We start from the raw sequence: 21665 nt of genomic DNA, 5'->3' as shown, positions 1-21665 counted from the left end.
TTCAGGAACACCACCGGAGTGACAGAAGAGGCTCTGAAGGAGTTCAGCATGATGTTCAAGTAATGCGGCTTTGACTTCACACTTCACCCGTGTCCCGTGACCCCAAGTTTAAAAACCCTCATTACTCACCTGTGCACCTTTTCCTTTTGCTCCCAGGCACTTCGACAAGGAGAAGTCGGGCCGCCTGAACCACCAGGAGTTCAAGTCGTGTCTGCGCTCGCTGGGCTACGACCTGCCGATGGTGGAGGAGGGCGAGCCGGACCCGGAGTTCGAGTCCATCCTCGACACGGTGGATCCCAACAGGTCCGTCCACGGCGGTTCAGGAAGTCTGGCTTTTCACAGGGCTCAGAATTCTGAAATAGAAGTCAGTCGTTTTGCTTGAATATCCATTCGCGGCCTTGCGTGTTCCTCAACCTCTGTGATGAATCTGTTTTCCGCAGGGACGGCAACGTGTCCTTACAGGAGTACATGGCCTTCATGATCAGCCGCGAGACGGAGAACGTCAAGTCCAGCGAGGAGATCGAGAGCGCCTTCCGCGCCCTGAGCACCGAGAACAAGCCTTACGTCACCAAAGAAGAGCTCTACCAGGTCAGAGGGGGAAACGCCACGCTCCGCCAACGCGGTTTGAGTCCGAAGTCTAGACGCAGGTTTTTAACGCTCCTCTCCTTCTTCTTCCTCCCTTCCAGAACCTGACCAAGGAACAGGCGGACTACTGCCTCTCGCACATGAAGCCCTACCTAGACAGCAAGGGGCGCGAGCTGCCGTCGGCCTTCGACTTCGTGGAATTCACCCGCTCGCTCTTCGTCAACTGATCCCTACCCCCCCTCCCTCGCCTACCAGTGACCAATCGGGACGCGTTTTCCCCCCACACACTTAAACACGAACACACGGCTGAAACTGCATGATTGTGGCACTAGGAATACTCACTAGTTTCAACTCTCTGTAGCTCTCTATTTATCTAGCTATACCCTTCACTCTTTGTGCTTCTGATGATAGCGTAGTGGATCTGTCTGCATTTGAATGTGATTGTTTTAGCTGTTTTAGCTTGTGCTTTCGCTGGATTTAAGAACCTAATAGTAACAATGATGTTGTGACAACACCTTAACGACTGCAGTGTGCTTTAATAAACGCTACTGGTTAGAACTGGAAACCCATACAGCGTTGTCTTTATTTCACTTCCACGCTTCTTATGTACAAAAATAAGTATTGTATAAATAACTTGGTAAATAAATATGAACCAGTATACAATAGACATGATGATACAACATTTGTAGATATTACAAATATCCCATTAAACGGTCCTTGGCTTATTCTGCCACTTCGTTGGCGATGTGCTCCAGCTGGGCCGTCTCTCTGGGGCTTTGCTCCGTCAAATCGGCGCTCAGGTGCCAAACGTTGGCCGTCCCGTCCGTGTTCCCCACCGCCAGCAGGTGAGGGTTCTGGGAGTTGAAGGCCAGACAGGTGGCAGCTCGGCCGGCTCCGCCCTGGTCGATGGTGGCAGCCGGACGGAGAGACCTCCGGCCCAGGTCGAATATCTGCACCACACCTATGAGGAAGAAACGGTTCAAGAATAACATGTTTAAGTCAATAACAGTAAATCTGTCCTATACTTTCAAGTACTGCTGCTAACACATTCATATGACAGGAGGCCAAGTTGATCTTTCAAGTCTATGTTTGTAAATTATATCGTCACAGTAGTTGCATCAACACATTGGGGGAGAGAGGTACATGTTTGTTCTCTGCACACCAAAGAGCTTTTGGTACTACTGGCAGACCTTGACACTATCCTGTAGTCTCAACACTAAAGTATGACAAGCATGCTGTTTCACACAACTAAATTGTGCAAATTTATATGTTGGATTTTGTTTTGCATTTTTGTCAAACAAGATGCCTTACAATATCACTTTTTTTTTTACTACAAATTTAGGTTTGCTACAAAAAGGTACACCTTAACTTTTGACTCTACTGTGCCCAGCTGAGTCTAAAAATATTGAATTTGACAGATTTCAACCACTGATGGCATCAAAAAATCTAATTGTGTCATCTAGGGCAAGTATAAATCCAACTATGGAACCATAAATTTTCCATTTAAAAAAAGTCAGTTTAGGCATACCAATTTGACAATTATTTCCACCACACACACCACTCCTCTTACAGTCATCCTTTTGCACATCGATATAATGAGTCAGTAGCATGGTCTATGAAGGGTGAAGACTAAAATAGTTCTGCAGAATGAGTCCTTATACACACAACTGATGCTACTGTGAGGATAAAGCATCACTGAAGTTACCTGGAGAGTACAAATAAAATGAAACTAGTTCAGTGTGAGTGACAAACATTGAGTTTTTGATGTGGCACCTTGTCCGGTGGCGGCAGCAAAAACCAGCGGCCTGGTGGGAGACCACTGCACCTCAAACACATAGGAGTCTGAAACCCTGAGGGAGCGCAGCGGGTCGGCCTGCAGCAGGGAGTGCAGGTGGGCCAGACCGTCTGTCCCCACACTGAGGAACAGGTTCCTTCAGGAAAAACACACAGGGAAAGTCACTACAACATCACAAGGAGGCAGGAGAAACAAATAGTGGGTTTTTTTGGGGGTTTTTTCATATACAACCATCAATCACATCATTGCCTTCTTTTGGAGAACATGCAGCTGAATACATATCAAGCAGATATTTAACATATTCTGTCTATGGCCTTGCATTATTGACACTGTGGTTATGACTAGGGTTTTGATATGGGTTTTAGAGGCCAAGACCAATACAGATCCTTTTGGACTTAAGCTGCCAATAGCCAATTTTTAGGATTTGGTGCTGATATTCAATATCTTGAAATTTGGAAATTTTCATGCCAAACGTTTTCATACATTTGTGGAAAAGCCTCTGAAACAGCATTTAGACCATGATGGGATACTGAAATTCTTTATTGATAAAAATGCTACTACTACTACTAATCATAAAACATTCAAAATTCATGCCTAGTGTGGAAGTTTGATCAAAATGTCACATTATGATCAATCCAGGTTATGCTCTTCCCATAGCCAACCAGTGTAGTATTGATCAATTCTACGGTACATTATGTAATCAATCAAACTGACTGGACCAGACCTCATGGGCCCCGGGTGGCAGCGCTGTGTCACCTGTGGAAGGGGGAGCAGTGGATGGAGTGGACGGGGCTGCCGCGGGGCCTGAAGGAGAAGACGGCCGGGGCCCTCAGCGGCACGCTCCGGCCCTCGGAGGACCCCGCCGCCGCCGCCGCCGGGGTCCGGGAGGAGAAGGAGCACTTGAGCAGCAGGCCGCCCTCGGAGCCCACCAGGAAGGTGTCCGAGTCCCAGGGCGACAGAGCCAGGGAGGTGACGCCCACGATGCTGCTGCCGCCGCGGGCCTGTGAGGAGACAAACACACCGTCACTTCCAGGGTCTAAAGATTTTCTCAGCCCACAGAAGAGCATGTAATCCAGTTGAAGTTAAAACATGACTAATCCCCAAAATTGGTGTTACAAAGTTTTCACGCAACAGCAGCTCTATTCTGCTCATGGCTGATTACACTCTATGATGTTAAAAATAAAAAGCGTTTCCTGATGTTGTTTGTGTAAATAATCATTAATTCCTTGTCAGCTCTGCATTGAGTCCTTCATTCTAGTCTTTATGCTCTGGTGTGATGGCATTTCTGCATCTATTAAGAAACTTAACTTATCACACATTTTGGAAATTGCTGTCTTCTCACTCAGTTGCAGCCTATAGCACAAAGATTGTTCAATAGATCAATTGACTAAGTTCCTTTTAGTCAACACAGGATGGACATTCTGGGGCCGTGACAACATTTTAAAAAAAAAATCTGTAAACACGTTATTTCTATATACTGATAATCATTGATAATCAATTAAAATAAGCTCTACCACTCCTCACAAAATGTATCAAACATACATATCATAATATAAAACCCAATATGTGTGTCTTGGCCAATCATCACTAGCAAATGTGTGTAATTCAGTTAGAGAATAAACCCCCCATACAGCTGAATAGACCGGCTCCCATTGATGTGAATGGGAGGTGTGAAGTGGCCACAATAAGCACACAGTTATTTACCCAAAAAGTGGAAGGCAATAATTCTGATGCTTGAGTGTAAACAACTTAATGAGACCAGCAGACGATCTGACAGGATGAAGATGGGAACATTATGGCTGCAGCTGAGAAATCCCATGTGAAGGTGGCTGGTAATGCTCTTGAATCACTAAAACCAATGGTTGTGAAATGGTTGTGAAATGGTTGTTGAACAGCGGGACTTCCTGGGGTTCTCACCTTGAAGCTGGCGCTGCTGCTGTGGGGGACCTGCTGGCGGACTAAGGCGTAGCCGGCGCTCAGGACGAAGCCGCCCTGGTCCGAATCCACCGTCCACAGCAGCACCCGTCCCCCCGAGCTGGCGCTCAGCACCCACAGCTCCCCTCTCTTCTGGACGGGCAGCCAGTCCACCTGCACACAACTCACAATCAGATCGTCGTTTCAGTCCACGAATCAGATCAATAAAATCATAGACGAACCAGAGGACCAGAGGAGTATGACGTTTGACAGAACTAGCCTGATAGACCGGCTCTCGGTGACTGTCTGCGGACATCCCGGTTTGGGCCAGCACGGGGTCCTGTGTCCGGCCGGTGTCCCAGACCACCACCTCGCCGCTGTACAGGCCCCCTGTCGCCACGGAGACACAGAAAACACAGTCAATGAGCATTTTTCAAAAGTGGGATTCAGTGATGAACAGGAAAACATGAGGATATCTGCAAGTTTCACAAAGACAAACGTAAGATTTTAAAACCTTTTTTAATGCTGCCTGGAATTTAATTTAAGACCAATTTCAAATCCAGAATAACAGAAGAGGATTTGGGCCACGTGAAAAAATGTATTTGAGCTCTCAGAAACAAAGTCAGAACCCTGAGAATAATGTCAGAATTCTGGGAAAAGGTCAAAGGTCAAACTCAGAATTTTGACTTTTTCCCCAGAATTCTGACTTTAATCTCAGGATTCTGACTTTGTTTCTCAGAATTCTGACTGTAAACTCAGAACTCAAATCCATTTTTCACATGTGGCCCTAATCCTCTTCCGTACAAAATAAAGGCACAAAACCAGCAAAACCAAACTATTTCTGATTAAACACAGCTAAGGAAAGTTGTGAAACTATAAATGGGCAGAATAAGAAAAGTGGTGTGATATGCAGACAGGATGCATATCACACCACTGACCCTGTTCTGGACTAAATCCTAATCCCTAACCCTTACCTGCGATGAGGGAGGGCTGATGGGGGTGAAAAGAGAGGGCTGTGACCGCGGTGGGGACGTCTATGACCAGGTCGGGCTGTTTGGGGTTCAGGCCTCGGCGGTCCAGGTTCCAGGTGCAAACGTAGGACCTCTCCGTGCTCCAGTCTCCGTCGTCAATACTGCCGAGCGGAAACACACACACTCTCTGACCGGATCTTGAGGTTTGTACGGCTTCTTAACATAAACAATGTAACCCTTTTTATGGAATATTTTGGATTTCTTTATATATATATGATGTGAAAGTCAAACGTACCGACCGTAGGCACAGGCAACAACTGAACCTGTGCAGCTCCAGGACACGCTGGTGACATGAAGACCTCTCTCCTGAGCGCTGGGATGTTGAAGGCGATGTAGGCATGAAACCTGCAAGCATGGAGGAACAGCCTCATACACATAACTCCACATATCATAAATAATATGCTCACGAAACCGGTTTGTGGTGGACTTGTCAGGCCCCCCCGCTTACCAGCTGACTGTGATCCTCCCAGTTCACCTGGAACCCGTCGAAGGCGTGACTCTTGGCGTTCCTGACCAGCTCTTTGACGACCGGGCCCTCGACCCGCCGCAGGAAGTCCCGCAGGCCCGGCGGATCCGGCTCGCCAGGGTCCTGCTGAAGGAGCCGCTCTGGGATCCGGTCCGGCGGCTCCGTCTGGGTGCCGCTGGCGGACGTGGACGCGGTCTGGACCTCCGCTTCTGCGCTGTGCAGCGCTCTGGTCTGGCAGGCTCTCTGGAACACCAGTGGATGTACACTAAACTTTTTTTCAAATGCCTTTTTTCAAATTTATCCATCCCAAATCGTGCACATGTAAGGGATTCATATCTGGGCAATATGAAGGTCAACCACGGCGGGAAAAAATAAAGTTGCATCTATCTATATTTTCAAATGCAAAATTATTTTTAGCATATCCTTCACAGAAATGTACATTTCCACTATAATCTGGGCTCCAAAATAAAGCTTTCTAAAGTCCTTTCTGAAGGACTTGGCATTTCGCAGCTGCTGTACATTCTAAAGCAATGAATTAGTTTATCAGCCAGTTGTTGATGTTGTATAGACTATGGCTAATATTTACTTCCCTAGACTTGTTGGCATAGTATGTCTGTAAATCCAATCACTAGGCAACAGTCATGACACCCCATACACATCAAATTATTCATAATTTCTCACCAATAATTATAACATGCACTTTACCAGAACAGTCATAACTGAGTAGATCAAGTTATAAATTATGACCAACAACGAGCTTCATACACTCTGTAATAAAAACTCTATTCGGTCTTTAGCTGATATGTTAATTCCAGTGTAAAGTCACTGTCTACTTGTTTCTCACTGACCTTTGACCGCAACCACCACAGAGGTTTGTAACTTACAAACGTGTTCTCCCTGTTTGCACTACACTCGTAATTATAGTATTTCCAAACAGCACCTGAATGTAGCATTAGTCAGCTAGCGTTAGCTCACAGCAAGGCTGCTTGTCGAAGTGATTAAATGTGTTAGTTACCGGTGAGGGTTTGTTTTTGTGATGCATGACACATTTGACACGTCTGGAGTGAAAACTGATAATGTTGCCCAAACATACCGACTCCTGTGTCAACTGTTGAGATTTCCTCCACAGTGACTCGATGCCCACGGAGTCCAGCGCCTCGTCGGTAAACATGCTGAGAAATGTGTTTAGCTCAAGCTAAGGGAGAGAGTCAATGTTATCATTAGCTGCGTTAGCTGTACCGCCAACAGCTTAGCCACAGTCCTGCAGCTACATTCGCACAACGCCGGTTTCGTAATGAGCCTGCTAACAAGCTAGCCACATAGCACTTATCATAGCTAGCTGCTTCGCAGCTTATTATCATGAAGTCTAGCGCCAGAGCCGCACAAAGCTAGCGTTACCTTGGTTACGGTAGATACAACGGAGAAGAAGAAAAGAAGCAAGAGAGAAATCCTGTCCTCACTTCCGCCTTTTCTTAAATTACAATCGTCTGACGTGATCCTGCAGGTTTGACAAAAACATTTAAAATCTCTTTTAAATGTATTTCCAATTCTGCTGATGTTCTTCAATAATATAAATAAATAAATAAAAAATAATAAAATTAATATTTTCTCTGTCGTAACTTCGCCTTTTGTATTAAATTACCAATTAATTAAAGGGTACTCTCATCTCTGACCTTTATCGACCTCTGTCCGCACCCAGTAGGAATTGCAATTGACTGTAATTGTAATTAAAAACACGAGCCTTTGTTGAATTAGCATTCATAATTTACTGTTGGTCAAATTAAATCTGATTAACCTTTTTGAAAACCTTGTAACATCTATAGTAATAGTATGTATAGTAGTCCCTTCTGCATAGCCAATATTGGAAGCAATTCATGATAGAAAATTAACATAAATTCCTGGTTTTGACCACATCTATCATTTAAAACAACTGAATAATTTCTATACCCTATCACTTTTTAGCCTACTTTTGGATGTTAGGCTATACCCATGGTAACAGTGATTAATTTTCTTTTTCCATTTTTTAAACAAGTAATTTACTACCACCTACATGTTAAGCACAAGATAATGAAATGTTAGATTTAGTATTATGTGTCTACAGAGTCTGGTTGCAGCCTGAGATCCTTTTCCTAGAATCCCTTTATATAAGAGCGCTTACTGCCACCTATTGGTGGGAGGACTGCATGAGTTAAATGTTATATTCCAAGAACAATTAGGTACATTTACGACATGTAATGAACCATGAAATGATCAATTAAAGGTTCTTGGTAGATATATATGTAATTTTGTATATATTTAATCTTAATTATTGGGTTTTGATAGCAGATCACTTACACTGTAACAGTCATGGCAGAAGGAAGCTTGCTGAAAAATAACATCTAACTGCAAGAAAGGTAGTAAAGGTAGAAAGGTAGGTAGTTAGGTACAATGTAACACACATATAGGCCTACTCCATTCCACATCCTGTTACTGTGCTAAAACATACATGTACACTGAGTCATCATGTGTTTTTAAGCCATGTGTCTGCAGCTCCCCTCATGTCTGGAGTCCAGCAACTCCATTCTGTCTCAGCTCATTGATCCAGTTTGCACTTCAGTGTTTTCATCTTTCTTCACTCTTACTTATCAATTGTATTGCTTTTTATACCATTCTTATTTTTGATGTTACTGGTGACTTTGTCATTTGATGACGGGAGGATTTTTTTTCTCTTTTTTGGGGAGGTGCAATGTTTCTTATTAAGTCCCTATAAGGGTTTGTCTCATTTTCAGTCTTTTTCCCCACTTTTGTCAATGTTTGTATTATTTGTGTACATCAACTAAACCCCCCAAAAAACCCTAGACAACAAGACAAATCAATAGCTAAGTAGCGTGTGGTGAATTTTCTCAATAAAATAAATACATTTTTGAATTTTGACACAATATGAAAGAGTTGTTCGCAGAATTGTGACTTAACCTTACCTTTCTTAATTTATAACAGGATAGTTAAAGCACTGATTTGTCATGTTGTCTAGGGCTTTATGTTAAGCATTGTGAATAGGCTATATTTAATGTGCATGACTTTGGTTCATCAAATAACCAAAAATACATACAATGTATGACCGCTGTGGGGTTTTGGTTCCAAAAAAATGTAATGGTTTACACCCCCTTCCCCCCCAACAAATTGTATTCTCATTCTCATTAGATAGATAATGAGTCCAATCTAGTGCGAATAGTGTAATTACAGCAGGAGCACAATTGACCAAAACCTGAGTCAGGACAAACTGTTAATTTTAAAACCCACTTGCAACAAGTTGGGAGGTTTGGGGATGAGAAACTATACTCTAAATCATTAATTACCGCCAATACACATTGAAGATCCAGCAGATCACTTTTCTATTATTTTCAGCAGCTTAGAGTAAAAAGTATGTCAGTAAGATATCTAAAACGTCCACCAATAGGCTTTTCAATTTCACATGTATCTATAAATACATGCTTTAACGTTAGACAATTCTTACCTCACTGTATAGCATTTAAAAAGTGCAAGTGCATGTAAGACAGACAATGAACTAATTTGAGGACTGACCAAGTGTTGGTAGGGTGGTAAAATCATAATAAAGCATAGTGTAGGCTTATCCACACTAACAATAATTATGAATCTTCTAATTTCATAAAAATGGTTAACTTGTAGATTACATTTGAACATAACAGAATCCAGATCTGTAAAGCTCCCCTGCTGGATCCTTCAACAATCTTCTCACATTTGTATTGGTTTTGTTTAGAAAACACTCCAAACATAGTGTATACATTTATTTATTGTAACAAAGCAACTGGTACACTTAATTTAATGTGAACAGGTTTCCAGTGGAACAGGAGAAACCCTGCAGCCTCCTTGGGGGAGACTCTACAGAAGTCTTTTTCTCTCCCGTCTCAAAATGTTAGGCCAAGCTCAAAATTAGAACAATTTTTATGTTTTGTTTTTATAAAAAATGTAAATTTCAAACTTTTTTGGGTGTCTGAAAAAACAAGATCATGAAAATTCAATTAACGCAAATCCAGAGTCGGTGTCGAAAAAACCCCACATGCCCCGCCCCACCACACCACCCCATTAAACGGTGTACAATAACAACTGTCATACCAAGATATAGAACCCAAAACATTTACAATGGTTGAAAGGAACAAGCTGGTGCTTTCAATCAGTTCCATTAGTACAATGAGTCACAAAGGGAAACTCAACCTCTAGTAAGCCTTAGTAACCCCCCACCACTGGATATATTATAATATACATTTATATATAAAAGTGGCTAAGGATGCTATGATTAAGTTATCACTGCACCATGGCTTATTTTTATTGAACTCACAACTTCAACATATCTTACATAGAAATTGCTATTGTACTTAATTTAAATCTACGCAGGATGACGTGCAGAATGCTACAAATTTTTTTTTTTATTCTTTTGCATGTCTTTGGGAGATGTGGAATAAGGATGATAGGTGAGACTTCCAGATAGCGACAGATCCCCCCCACCCCCCCCACCCCCCACCCCACTGTAGACCCGTTGTGGACTATTGGAACTATGGACTGGTCTTGAGGCATGGCGTCATGGACAGGCCGTGGCTGCGGAGGGACAGAGGACGGACAGGCGGACGGCACGAAATAAAAATAAAAAAATAAAATACATTAAAAAAAAAAACGAAACCCCAAACATAAACAAAATAAAGTATCTTGCTCCCATGGGTTTTGGAGGACGATTATGGGGGGGGGAGGGGGCCGGGAAAAGGGGTCGGGCCAAACGTCGTTTTGAAGTTTAGTCGTCCTCGCCGTCGTCCTAAAACACAAAATAATAAACATTAATATGAAAGGAAATGTCTTAATCCATCATTATCATAATTACTGGCTCAACACTTAAATACCACAAGACAGTGACTGAGACGGTCTTTTGGTCTCAAGTCCTGGTGAACTTCAACCTCCTTACCTCTCCATCTTCTCCATCGCCATCCTCGTCCTCGTCCTCCCCTTCCTCTTCGTCGCCCTCGTCGATATCTTCCAGGCCCTCCTCTTCGTCGTCGTCGTCGTCACCGTCGCCCTCCTCGTCTTCCATGTCGGGGACCTTGTGGACATTTACACGGGACACGCATGTTCAGCCTTTAACACGCCAAAGCATTCCAGTGTTTAAAACATAAAGCTTGAGAGGTGCTGATGTAAATGGCGTAACTCAACTGAACTTGGGCCGATATTTGATAATACCGAATATCGCGATATTTCCTGTGATAAGAGGGGAAAAAAATGGTTTTGGCGGGACAGTATCGCAAAATTAAATTTTGGATATAGCCCAAGCTCAACTGAACTCAACTCGGGCCGATATTTGATGTTATCGAATATCGCCATATTTCGTGAATATTGTGATATTTCGTGAATATCGCGATATTTCCTATGATAGAGGGAAAAAAATGGTTTTGGCGGGACAGTATCGCGAAATTAAATTTTGGATATCGCCCAAGCTCAACTGAACTTGGGCCGATATTTGATATTATCGAATATCGCAATATTTTGTGAATATCGCAATATTTCCTGTGATAGAGAAAAAAAATGGTTTTGACGGGACAGTATCGCGAAATTAAATTTTCGCGAAATTAAATTTTCGCGAAATTAAATTTTCGATATCGCCCAAGCTCAACTGAACTTGGGCCGATATTTGATGTTATCGAATATTGCGATATTTCGTGAATATTGTGATATTTCGTGAATATCGCGATATCTCCTGTGATAGAGGAAAAAAAATTGTTTTGGCGGGACAGTATCGCGAAATTAAATTTTCGATATTGCCCAAGCCTACTACAGTCTTTCACATTTTACAGTGGAACTTTCCGCCTAAATTAATGGCATCATCCTTTCTGGTTTTGTAACTGATGTAATCAGAAAACATTTTAGCATCATCCAAAACCAGTATACTGACCTTCACTGAAAGAAGTATGAATCGTTAAGTCTGGTATTGGCCCAATAGCAGTAAACCACTGAACAGTTAGTAGTGTAGAACAGCATTTACGACCGTGGGACTATAGAACTGTCCATCCAAAACCAGGATGATGATCAAAATGTCTCAGCAGAATCAATTCAGGTTAAGGACTTCCCATAGACAGTGTAGTACCAATCAATTCTACAATAAATGTAATGTAATAAATCAAACTGCATCATGCCCATCATGGACGACAACAAAGTAAAAGGTTCTCGTCCTACCAGGTAGTACTGCAGGGGGTTTGGCCAGATGTCGTCCTTGATGACCTCCCCCAGCTCGTCGGCCCCTGCGTCCGAGTGGTCGGTGAACCAGGTGAAGAAGCTCTCCGGCTCCTCGTGCTGCCTCTTCTTCCCGGCTTTGTTTGGCGTTTGCCCCGCGCGCTTCGTCAGGTCCTGAGCGGCGCGGAGGAAAACGTGGCGTTGTGTTAGGCCGAGATAATACGGAGTTATTTCTCTGGATCGTAGGAAAACCCACGTTCGGCCTCCTCTCGTGAAATTTGGTGAAATGAGCACGATGTCGTAAAAATTCGGATAGTTAAGATAAGATAAGGGTGTGGAGATCTCCTGACAACACGTTTTCTAGAGTTTCTAGAGTAACTAAACCCCAAACCCAAATCATTGAAGAAGCCTGTCACCTAATAAAAGAAAACTAGGGTATTGAACTGTCCATCTGCTATTGGCTGGCCTTTGTGCCAGGTGATGTCACCCTCTACAGAGTACAACTGGTGGTGACATCCGCTTCACCAAAGATTTGGGTTTGGGGTTTACTCTTTAACTATGATCAAAACTAGAGTTGGGCCGATCACGTTAAGTTGGAGCTTGAAGAGCTTGATGCCGTCATGATCACCTCCATGATCAACCAATCAGAGTGTGACTTTTCAACCCCAAATACGCATCAAAGAGTGTCAGTTTATGTGCAGAGACACCATTTTCATTAAAGTATAGCATACCCTTTAGTCGGAACTGGATCTCAATTCGTACAATACAAGCCTCAATACTTATCGTATGACTGGATTTGGAAAAACAGAAGTTGCCTAAATTGTCAGTACTGCTGCTGACTGAAGCTACTTGTGTGTTGTCGGCTTTTGTGTTGCTAGGAGATGAGTGAAAACATCCAGTCAGCTGTTTACACTAGGAAGTGACAAGTGGTGTTCAAGTTTCAAACAACTTTTGATTACTGGAGATCATGGATTAAAAAAAAAAATCCTGTGGCTGGTGTTGTTGTGTGGTCAGATGTTCTCAAAGGACTGGGACAAACATATTCTCAAAAATAATAGTATTTACATTCCCTAACACCTATACAAAACAGCATGCGTAATATTTGCATATCCAAACGTGTTGTGGCCCGGTTGCAGCATAAGATGTTAAGATGCTACACCAGGTCTGTTACTGTTCGACCCCCGGTCTGCACTCATCTACATTTTACCTATGGGTAAATTCACAAAATGATCTAGTTTAGCTTATTTTAACAACTCAAGTTATATTTAGCAACTGTAGCACATCGAGTTTGAGCTTTGATAGCGCTGTTTTTTTTTTTGTTTGTTTTTAAATGGTTGTGTATCTGATCCAACGCTTCCAACACCAACGGATGGAACAGAAACACATCTGGTGTAGCGAAGAGAGACGGGAGATCAGAAAGCCTCGCATTATCAGAACTCACTTTATCATGGGTCAAGTTACAAACCCGGATCACAATACAAAGGATTTAGATTTAAGTTCACAACATATGGCTGCATAAATATTAATATTGTACCTAGCTAGATGCATAAGCTACTTCAACCAATCTAAAAATCGCGGCAAGTATAGCCAACACTATACTCATTGAGTCATGCTATTCTAATAACACAGGTTATAGCTGTTACTGTTATTGACAGCTTGAAAATGTGACGGAAAAGACTTGGGGAAGGAACAATGTCTGTAAACAATTTCACTTTCTATCCTGTAATAGTGAGAGTTTTTTCCCACCAATTTTGTATGACGAAGTATCAACCAGCAGAAGCATCCAATGAGACCAAATGAAAACATAATTTCTCAGATCACAGATGCAACAAAAAAAAACAATATCCAAACCCAATACACGTTACACCATCGGTCAACTCTAACCAAAACCTTACCCTAACAATAACCAAAGTTGTTGTATTTGCCTGAACCTAACAGTCAGGTAAACTTTCCACAGGAGAATAGGCTTGCCCAATTTGTGCTACCGTCACATAATCCAATTTGTGATTGTAATGTTTGTGCTCATTTCATGAAATTTTATGGAGACAGGGTTGTAATACTACAGAGTAACTAGACACCAAACCCAAATCTGTGTAAAGCCTAACATCTAATGGTAAAAATCAGATGGCAATTTCTGTATCATGCTTTATACCTTTAGATTACAGGCTTTACACAGATTTGGCTTAAACACATTTTGTTTTTTGGAAAATCAAATACACCAAAATGGAGAAATGCAAACCAACCTTTCCGGCTTTCCATTTGATTTCAGTGGATTTGGAAGCAGGGTCCCCGCTCTCATTCAAGTGGAACTCTTTGGAGAGGACTTTGTTCTCAAAGTAAGGATTCTCATCAAAATACTGAAAAGACATGTGTCAGCATTTAGTATTTTCTGCAAACTTTTTCATTTAATGTACTCAAATACAAAGTAGAAATTGACAACTCACAAAATCTATTCTATATCCCGACTTGATATCCTCGAACTCTGTGACCTCCACCCTGGACAAGTAATGAAGTGCCTCCTCATCCTCCTCCCCCAGAAGAGCTGAAACTACAGGCCACAAAACAGTCAGTGACATCACACTCATTACTGTGTGTGCAATGTCCAACACAAATTCATTTTTACAAGAAAAGATATGTCCCATCTGTAGTTTTTAATTAATTGTTAAAATGGTATTATCGGATTATAAAATGTTTACAAAAACAAGTCGCAGTGAATTTAAATGGAAGGCTTATTACAGCTTGGTCAGCCATTGATAATTCATCCTGAAAAGTCCAACAGTGTGACAGATTTTGTCTAATTTTTCACAAAATAATCCTTATTTTTGGCTTAATTTTAGGTTATTCATTCAATTTAGTTTATTCTTCAGGTAGCACACCATTAATGCAATATTGTTACAGCCCTATTGGAAACTGATTTTCAATTTGTTCATTGCCATTTGTCCTGTTCCAAGAATTTTGAAGATTTGTTGATTTTTTTTAAAAATCTTTTTTAAATAAGAAAAGGCTCAAGGCATAAAAAAATGTTAATTTAGCCACTTGAATGCACCGATAGGCTGCTTTGCTCCCTCATAATGTGGCTAAAATAAACTAACAGAGCCCACATACAAACTTCATTTGTTCAGACTTAAGGTTTTAATAACTGTATAAGACTGAGAAACACAGCACATGAATAAAAAGACCATAGTCGGCATTTACCTTGTGGATGGTTGACGAATGTTGTGACCCAAAAGTTTGGGATTTTGGCTATGAGTTCTGATCGCTTCTGAAAGAATGGCTGGCGTAATTTGTTGTACTTCTGCTCTACTTTTAAAATTTCTTCACTGGCCTGTTCGTTCAATCTGAGGAGAAAGACAGCAGAAAATTAGTCACTCAAAAAAAAAAAAAGTGTCACCATGAACTCCTCACTGCTGATGAATGAGATTCCAGCTTACCTGTCAATTTCATTCTGTACTTCATCAATGTGTTCAATAGCTTCCTGTTGCTCTTTTTCTGAAAAGGAAATTAAACTTGTTAACTTTGGGTTCTTGGAATAAAAGCCGCAAACCTCCATCTGCCAACAATAACAACCATGTGGCTTCATGCCAAGTTACAATGAAACTAAGGATGCTGTTGACCCACCGGTGTCGACTACCAGACAGAAACAGCAAACCCAACTGCCTTAATGTAAATTCATGCAAACGAAACTTGAGGAAATAGCGTGCTGCAGTCTTTGGCCTTATGACTGTTGTTGCGAATGTTTTCACCAGAGAGCCTTGCCAGATCATAGACTGTAAAAAAAAAAAAGATGGACGCGGGAAGTGTGACATCACCCATTGGTTTCTGAAGGGCCGTTTTGAAGCCAAAGCACTGGGTTTATGATCGCTGCTGCTTGGAGTCACGCTGTGTCTGTGTCAACACTTCTGTAGCCTCGCCCTCAATAATCATAGTCAACTAATGTTTCAATGCCGTTAGCTTATACTACTATACTAGACTTTTTTTTTTTTTAGAGTTACTGGGCTCGCTAAATGAAATGTCATCAATAACTTGCCAAGAACCTCCCCCCTCCCCCAGAAAACTGACAACCTGTGAGAAAAACTGCAAGTCGTAATAAAACACAAGTGCTTTGTGATTATAGATTATGTTTTATGGTCTACAGTACAGAAAAATATAAGCACTGTTCTTTTTAATTACGTTTTTTTCCCCACCATTGTAACTTGCTGTTTATCACCCTAACTGATGGATTTTTTTCCAGCTAAATCAGATAATTGTTTGTGGAAGCTTTATCTCTACTAATAGCCTACATTTCTGATTTATGTTCAAATGACCACTACTTTGTAAAATAATACTGCATCATAAAGCCGCACTGAAACATATGGGGAACATAACATAGGGGAACTAAGCTCAGCGACCGTCTATCTACTGTGTCCATCAAATAAAAAGGCAAAAAATGGCCATTCTAATCAAACAAAAGAAAAAACACCTACACCCACACAAACTGAACACTGCGTGACTGAGGATGTGATGTGACGTAGTGAGGAGTGTGTGTGTGTGTGTGTGTGTGTGTTCCTGGAGAGCAAAGTGTGTGTTCGGTTCTCGGCTGAACGGCAGCAGCTTCCTTACAGCTGCTGCGCTCATCGCAGCGCGGCAACAAAGAGGACAGGCTAGACTCTAGATTGAAACGCAACCAGAGAAGAGAGAACGGACAGTCTGAGCTGCAGACCAGGGAGGATTCAACACTGAGTTGTGCATTTTGTTCCGTTAAAAAATAAGAGCAGTGAAAAAAAAACTGGGAATCAATTAGGCAAACGGGTTTCCAGCCGGTTGGTGGTGAACCGAGACCCAGTTCCATCGAGGAACTGGGTCTCACAAGCCGACCCCAAGGTGGCGCCCTGAACCCTCGGTCACACTTAGGCCTAATGTTTCTGATGAAGAGATGAGATGCAAATGAGAGAATTTGTTATCACTGCATCACTCTGTTGCAGATGGATTGAATTGTCTATTCTAATTGAACATAGATTATGCATGCATCAAACAAAACGCTGTTGTACCCGGTTTCTTGTTTGCTTTCTTGTGCTGCTTTTGTGATGAAATACATTTTATCAGGAAATCAAAGTTGCAATGAAAATGGGTTTTAATACTACAATAGATAAGCGCACCTAATCAACAAGTCTCAACCACAGGAGCTCAGCTTGTAGTTTGCAGCAACATAAATGCATTACAAAATAAATGTGAACAAAGGGTGAGATGAACACAAAGTGACAGCATTCTATTAAAATGAATGATGAATAGCGCATTTATTATATCCCACTTGTGCAAGACTCCAAACAAAATAACTTGTCTAATGTTATACTAAAACCAACTGAGACAATTTCAAAATAAGTCAATATGATTACATTTCATTACATTTGTCTGTCATGCAATTATTTTGAAAGCAGCCAAAATAGGGCCTGCAATACGAAATCAGGCTAGAAGTTTAGCCCATCTAATGCAACAATTGCAGCCCATAAGTAAGAGGTTCCACTGGTAACTTTCAGTCCAACTTTGTTATGTTTGTACAAAATTTAAAGAGTAACTAAACCCTAGACCACATTTGTGGGTTAGCTGCCATCTAATGGTTAACTGTGCTATTGCAAAAGCCATCTGCTATTGGTGCCAGGTGATGTCACAGGTGACATCACCTGACAACCATTAAATGGCAGCAACCCCACAAAAGTGGTCTGGGGTTTAGTTACTCTTTAATTAGTAAATGTATCACTACACATTTGATGCTACGCTGTAAAGAGATAACTCTATTGCCTGAGGTTCACGACTGTCTATAATCTTCTTTGCATCTTATTTGCATTTTCTTTTGTTTATGAGGCTAATGCAAGGTCAGATGAAAGGGAAATTCACTACACTTAATTTCATTCATTTCGCCTATTAAAAACAATTAACATTTAAAGTAAGAACATTTTGTGTATCATTTCTCAACAGGGCTTTTCACAGGCCAATTCAAAGCCTGGTTTGAATTATTTTCTACATGTCAGTATGAATGTTCGGTAAATACACTTGTGAAGTAGCCAACTTTGCATACACGATTTCATGAGAAACCCGCTTCAAAGTAGCATAGCTAGTGTATAATCAGCTGTGTCAAGCCATCCAGAGATGGACAGAATAAGGCCAGAGGTAAAGTGGTTTTACTTTCAACATATAAGCGCAGCTACAGAAGGACAGAATATGACCGGAAGTAAGGTGGGTTTACCTTCAAAATAAAAACATACTTTTTACATTATGATGCTAATGGTGAATGTAGTATTTCTGCACCGGGGTTAGCAAAATAAACAAATTACCGTTTTGTTTATCATTATCGAGGTAAATGTGATGTATATAGTGATATGAATCTCAGGCCATATCAACAGCCCTAGTTTGAACAATGAAGATAATTGCACATTTGGCGCTTTAAAACATAGGCCAGATAATAAAAATTAATGAAAAAAGGCAAACCCATCACCACTAACTTTTCTTTTTTGTTCCTGTCAGTAGAGGCTGTTTAGCCTTTTAGATACCTAAAATGGTTGTTTGCCATATCAGTGACCCCAAAAACAGTTTTTCAGTGTTTCAGATAAAAGCCCCAATACACACTTATCATTGGTAGATTAAACTCTCACTCATATTGCAGCCAATTTCTGCGTGTTTATCATCTGTATTCCACCTATGTGTGATTCAATTTACATTTTTTTTTAGGGTTAAACTGCTCTAGGATGGATTTTTCCATTAAGCCCCATCTGTATAATCTTATATATCACTTGTTAAAACTCTATAGCTTTGCCTTCACAAATTGTTAATTTTGTTAAATCTTAATGTAATTAAAAATATTTAATTTATCCTCTCTTTTATGGTTTACATTTTTGTTTCATAACTTTTCATAACACTCCTCCTTTAATCAGTTTTACAGTCCTTTGTAAATCATTTTAAAAGGTGCAATATAAATATGTATGTACTAATTTCAGTATGGCGTTAACTGCAGGCAAACAGTCAAATCGGCATACTTTCTGACATAAACTTATAAAGTAGAACTGCAACAAATTTGAGGTGTACATGCACATGTGAAACCATCTACTCTAACCTCTCCCATTTCCTTGTTAAATGTTAAAATAAGCCAAGATGTAAATTTTGTTTTTAACTCCTACTCACAGTAACAATCGATTGGCCCCTAACGTTTCACAGTGAATGTTTGTTGTTAGAAAATGCAACGTTTATATGTTTAATAACGACCCCGTTGACTTCAATACGGCATTAACAATTTTGAGTTGCAAGTGCACATATAAACAATTCATTAGCCTTATGTGCCGTAACCTCGGCCCTTAACGCTGAACTGAAGTGCTGTGCGGAGTCAGTTGTTTGGTGTCGGTGTCTCATGAATTCATCGCAGTCCGCCGTCTGCCTCCCGCAGTCTGTAGCTTCCTGTTGCTGCTAAAGGCGGCCTGGTTTGAATGAGGGGCTCGACGACAACTCACTTTAAACCTTTATCGGCTTCACACACTTATTAACATACAGCGATGTTCATCAATGCGTCACTGTCCGTTTTAACCACAGATAAACACCGACGGCATCGTTAAATAGTAACAGTTTAGCTATCTAAGCGTATTAGCGTTAGTGGCGCTTGTTTACATTTTGTCCAACTACTAACCTGGTCGTAGCGGATCACACAAAAGCCAAGTAGGTTAGCATGGTAAGCTAAACAGCTATCGCTGGTCGGCCCTTCTTGACTTAAAGTAGGGACAGAGAGCAGTGCACTAACAATGTGTGCAAACAATAATGTTTGAAAAGCTCCAGCCACAAACGCTAATAGTATGGCTGCAAGCGATTTCTACGATAGATAATTACAAATCCGAATTTGTTTGATTGGGGAATAAATGCTAATTGTGCTAAATGCATGCTACAATGAACTTGTGCAAAGCAAATAACGGCCTCCTTTACATGAACTAGTAGCTAATGTAAGCTAACTGCTAGCTAACCAACAGAAAACCAGCACCCATGCTGGCTAAATAGTTAGCGTTTGCTAACGTTAGCATGCTAAATTGTGGAACAATTCTGCACAACAGCGTTTTGCCCACAGGTCTGTGCATGAACAGCTGAATTCAGTGCCACACACCATTTCAACCTGATAAGACAACAGAAACTACATTGAAAATAACAGAAAAAACGACGAAAACAAGTGAAGATGGCGTTGTACAGGGATAACCGCCATTCCTTAACGTTACCAGAGGTCTCGTCCGCTCCGTCGTGATTTGAATTCTCCTTCCTACTGACTTTCGCCGCTGAGGCCGACATGATTATCGTCTGCCGTCACTCTTTTAACCAGATCTAATCCCAAGTGGTTTATAACTCTTCTCCGAGGGGACAAAAGTTACTTCCACCTTGCATAGAGTGCGTGCCTTGAAACCCCACGATGAGGAATGAGAGCAGCTCCGCACGCTTGTTTCTCTGGCGGTCGGTGGTAAATGTACAGTGCTGTGCTTCCCCCAGTCGGCTGGCGTGCGCAACTGGAACTTAAAGCTACAGGCTGGCTGACGGTGTTCAGCTGAGGCCCGGCAGCCTCCAGGCTTTCATTACAGTTAAACACTACAGCAGCTCAACTCACCGATTCAGCAAGAAGCACTGATTCAGCTTCAGCCAGGGAGGAGGAACTACCTGCAGTCTTCACAGACACTGAAGTAGGCTGTAACTGATGGAATATATGCCAAAGATGTCATGTCAGCAGGTTCAGATTCATGGTCTGCCTGTTCACTATGTTATCCCATGATTTGTTTAAGTCAGAGTTATTTTCTACAGTTTTACTTACTAGATTTACTTAATAGATTCATGAATATCAACCAACCTGGCAGCCAACTTTCTCTTTTGTAACCCAGTGACTTCCCAGCTCTAAATGTTGTCTTTTGTTTCTCTTTAATCCCTACAGTTATATCAATACAATTGGTTACTTAAGTTAACTTAGAAGCATCGTCACTATTTTCAGACAACTTTTTAAAATGTGATAAGAAATATTTTTTTCTGAGGAAGAGAATTGGAGTCAAGCCAAAGCTTTCAGTGAATTCAATGTGTATTTCCATAACTGGACCCAACAGGGTTAAAAGGGTAAGACATAACCTATAGCCAAACAAAAGTAAATCAAATGCACAATAGAATCAACCATGTTGGCTCCAATACCTTTAACATTTAACATTGCTGATATGGCATGGTAGTCTGTCTCCCAAAGCCCTTCCTTTCAACACACCTTTGTGTAGTTATCTGTTTGTATAAATGATTTCAAAAATGTTCATTTGTTTAATGCCTCGTCATTAACTTCCTATGCAATTGGATATCTGGTTTGGACCAAAATAGATCAAGATCTATTACCACATTGATGCCATCTCTGCTCCTTTTAGAATAAACCTGGCTGGCAGCATCACAGATTTTGTAGAATTTGCCTGACAATTTTAGAAATTTTCAAAAACAAACTTTTGAGCTTAACTGTAACAATATAATCATATGCTCTTTTATTAATACATTTATTACAGGGGGAAAATAGATTGTCCTTCAGCAATAGATCTCTATAAGTGCTGTACCAAATAAATAAATCAATAAATAAAAACATGAATTCCATTGGAGATCCCCAAAAAGAAATTAAAAAACAAACCACAAATAATAGTCAAAATGATGGCTT

The 21665-nt window shown here is 41.1% G+C and overlaps 3 protein-coding genes across 4 annotated transcripts in view; 1 reads left to right on the top strand and 2 right to left on the bottom strand.

Annotated features, from left to right (window-relative positions):
- LOC139645463 (spectrin alpha chain, non-erythrocytic 1-like) overlaps positions 1 to 823 on the top strand; it is a 36088-nt gene extending 35265 nt beyond the window's left edge. For both annotated transcript variants that reach the window (XM_071521180.1, XM_071521181.1), the window contains 4 exons: positions 6 to 59; positions 157 to 303; positions 441 to 588; positions 687 to 823. In XM_071521180.1, the coding sequence (XP_071377281.1) occupies positions 6 to 59; positions 157 to 303; positions 441 to 588; positions 687 to 812 (475 nt within the window). In that variant the 3' untranslated portion in view covers positions 813 to 823. The remainder of the gene's footprint in view (positions 1 to 5; positions 60 to 156; positions 304 to 440; positions 589 to 686) is intronic.
- A 465-nt stretch (positions 824 to 1288) lies between these two features.
- LOC139645464 (cytoplasmic dynein 2 intermediate chain 2-like) lies at positions 1289 to 7121 on the bottom strand. Its single transcript, XM_071521182.1, has 9 exons — positions 6885 to 7121; positions 5774 to 6034; positions 5561 to 5670; positions 5269 to 5426; positions 4575 to 4684; positions 4298 to 4468; positions 3137 to 3381; positions 2359 to 2516; positions 1289 to 1546 (listed from the first exon to the last, which is right to left on the bottom strand). Exons 1-9 carry the CDS (start codon positions 6960 to 6962, stop codon positions 1308 to 1310), a joined length of 1530 nt encoding a protein of 509 aa, XP_071377283.1. The 5' UTR covers positions 6963 to 7121; the 3' UTR covers positions 1289 to 1307.
- Positions 7122 to 10300: 3179 nt separating this feature from the next.
- Positions 10301 to 20437, bottom strand: LOC139645457 (protein SET-like). Its single transcript, XM_071521172.1, has 8 exons — positions 20224 to 20437; positions 15433 to 15490; positions 15197 to 15339; positions 14446 to 14549; positions 14245 to 14358; positions 12005 to 12175; positions 10743 to 10877; positions 10301 to 10595 (listed from the first exon to the last, which is right to left on the bottom strand). Exons 1-8 carry the CDS (start codon positions 20291 to 20293, stop codon positions 10575 to 10577), a joined length of 816 nt encoding a protein of 271 aa, XP_071377273.1. The 5' UTR covers positions 20294 to 20437; the 3' UTR covers positions 10301 to 10574.
- Between the last annotated feature and the right edge of the window lie 1228 nt (positions 20438 to 21665).

Source organism: Centroberyx affinis, unplaced genomic scaffold (assembly GCF_046629955.1).
Source record: "Centroberyx affinis isolate AG114_WGS23_722 - 3 ecotype Tasmania unplaced genomic scaffold, CSIRO-AGI_Caff_v1 ptg000866l_1, whole genome shotgun sequence".
Taxonomy (NCBI): domain Eukaryota; kingdom Metazoa; phylum Chordata; class Actinopteri; order Beryciformes; family Berycidae; genus Centroberyx; species Centroberyx affinis.
The sequence above is the reverse complement of the archived record's forward strand: the minus strand, read 5'-3'. Positions and strand labels throughout refer to the sequence as shown.